Below are 2,500 nucleotides of genomic sequence, written 5' to 3' on the forward strand. Positions count from 1 at the left end.
TGTTTGTGTGTGTGTGTGTGTGTGTGTGTGTGTGTGTGAGTGAGTGAGTGTTAGTGTTTGATTGTGTGTGTGTGTTAGTGTTTGATTGTGTGTTTGTGTGTGTGTGTGTGTGTGTGTGTGTGTGTGTGTGTGTGTGTGTGTGTGAGTGTTTGAGCGTGTGTGTGTGAGTGAGTGAGTGAGTGTTAGTGTTTGATTATGTGTTTGTGTGTGTGTGTGTGTGTGTGTGTGTGTGTGTGTGTGTGTGTGTGTGTGTGTGTGTGTTACCTGTGGTGTAAAAGCTGCACACAGTGGGGTGGATCCGCCCGAGTGACTGGGGGAATTGGGTAAGGACTTGCAGGACGTGTAGAGAGCCAGCTGTCTCTTCATCGAAACGATCTTCTGTGCAGCTGCATGACGTCACAACTCGATTTATTTATTTGATTGTTTTTTTGTTTAGTTGTTTTGTTTATTATAGTAACATAACATTTGTGACATAACATGTGTGATTATTTTGTTCAGGTAAACATGTATCTCTCTGCCTGTCTGGTGTGTGTGTGTGTGTGTGTGTGTGTGTGTGTTTCTCACCATCAGTAAACACACGGTTGACATTCAGGCCGTAGGTGGCGCAGGTTTCATAATAAACACAGCGGTGGACGTCGGAACACAGCTGTCTCGCCCGAGCGTCATCAATCACACGTGGATTAGCGCTTGTTATTTTATCTTAGAAATAAACAACAAGAAGTGTGGGCGGGGCTTACAGTCATGTGTGGGTGTTGCTGTAAAGAAGGGTTTTAGGGGTTAATTCTTTGGTGTGGGGCAGGGGTTGTTGTTTGGGGTCAGGTGAGTGCATTTTGTTTGTAAATTATGTAATTTGAGGGTAGGTGGGTGCTGTTTTGGGCAAGTGGGTGCTGTTTGGGAAGAAGGTGTGTGCTGTTTTGGAGCAGGTGGGTACTGATTGGGGCAGAGTGGTGTTGTTTGGGAGCAGAGTAGTTCTGTTTGTGGGTAGAGTAGTTCTGTTTGGGGGAGCAGAGTGGTTTTGTTAGGAGCAGATGGGTGCTGTTTGCAAGCAGGTGGGTGGGAGCAGACGGGTGTTGTTTGGTAGCAGGTGGGTGCTGTTTGGGGCAAAAGTGTCGCTGTTTGGGTGCAGAGTTGTGTTGTTTGTGGGCAAAGTGGTGTTTTTTGGGGGGAGAGTGGTGTTGTTTGGGTAAAAGGGTGGGCTGTTTGGGACCAGAGTGGTGCTGTTTGGGGGCAAAGTGGTGTTGGTTGTGTGCAGACTAGTGTTGGTTGTGGGCTGAGTGGGTGCATTTTGGGGCAGAGTGGTTCTGTTTGGGGGCAGAGTGGTTCTGTTTGGGGGCAGATGGGTGCTGTTTGAGCGCAGTTGGGTGGGAGCAGGTGAATGTTGTTTGGCAGCAGGTGGGTGCTGTTTGGGACAATAGTGGTTCTGTTTAGGGGCAGACTGGTGCTGTTTGGGGGCAGAGTGGTGTTTTTTGGGGTAGAGTGGTGTTGGTTCTGGGCAGAGTGGGTGTAGTTTGGGGTTGTGTTGTGCTGTTTAGGGACAGAGTGATTCTGTTTGGGAGCAGGTGGGTGGAGGCAGGCGGATGCTGTTTGTAAACACATGGATGCTGTTTGGCGGCAGAGTGGTGATATTTGGGGGCAGAGTGGTGATATTTGGGGGCAGAGTGGTGATATTTGGGGGCAGAGTGGTGTTGTTTGGGGAGCAGGTGGGTGCTGTTTGGGAGTAGGTCTGTGCTGTTTGTGGACGCAGGTTGTTTTCAGCCAGGGTCAGTTGTGGGTGGGGCTGTTGATGGGTTTCGTGATCCATTTTCAATCACACAGCACACCTTGCTCACCTGCACCTCAGGTAACAGTAGAATAATAAACTGAATAATTTGTGTGCTGCTCACCCTGAGTGCCCACTACGATGAAGGGAATTTCAGCCACATTCCGATTCACACACAGCTCTCTGTAAATGTTAAAAACCTCCAGGAAGCTGCTCTCGTTTTCCAGACTGAACACCAGGATCACTCCATCCAGCCAGCTACACAACTGAACACCATCATAGAAAGAAACCCACTGAGACGCTCAGCACAATCTCTCACACATCTTTCTGGTGAGTTCAAGTAAAAATCCTCCAGCTATAAGGAATGTTTTTTTTATTATTACACTATAAAAGCCCACTACAGATTAATCATAATTAACATCTACAGACAACTGATTAGCACAAACACTTAGTTTTCTCCACAGTGAATTCATTAAGATTACAGCATGTGTGTGAGAAATCAAAACACATTCGTGTTTATAAAAAGAGGAAAGAGGAGAGACCTGTGTGTCTGGTAGTCCCGGCTCATCTCGGATCAGTAACCTGTGGTTCTGTCCATCAATCAGAACTTCCTTCTCAAACCTACACACTAAACACAACCCCTCTCGCTCAGAGACAAACACCATCATAATAATAATAATAATAATAATAATAATAATAATAATAATAATAATAATAAATAAATAAAAAAATGTAAAAAAT

The 2,500-nt window shown here is 46.0% G+C and overlaps 1 protein-coding gene across 1 annotated transcript in view; it reads right to left on the bottom strand.

Annotated features, from left to right (window-relative positions):
* LOC310722791 (arf-GAP with GTPase, ANK repeat and PH domain-containing protein 1-like) overlaps positions 1 to 2,500 on the bottom strand; it is a 26,960-nt gene that overhangs the window by 13,725 nt on the left and 10,735 nt on the right. The window contains exons 4-7 of the mRNA XM_083535522.1: positions 2,302 to 2,387; positions 1,884 to 2,025; positions 565 to 699; positions 265 to 386 (exon numbers count right to left, since the gene is read on the bottom strand). Coding sequence (XP_083391648.1) covers positions 265 to 386; positions 565 to 699; positions 1,884 to 2,025; positions 2,302 to 2,387 — 485 coding nt within the window. The remainder of the gene's footprint in view (positions 1 to 264; positions 387 to 564; positions 700 to 1,883; positions 2,026 to 2,301; positions 2,388 to 2,500) is intronic.

This window comes from Silurus aristotelis, assembly GCF_946808225.1.
Source record: "Silurus aristotelis genome assembly, chromosome: 29".
NCBI classification, from domain to species: Eukaryota; Metazoa; Chordata; class Actinopteri; order Siluriformes; family Siluridae; genus Silurus; species Silurus aristotelis.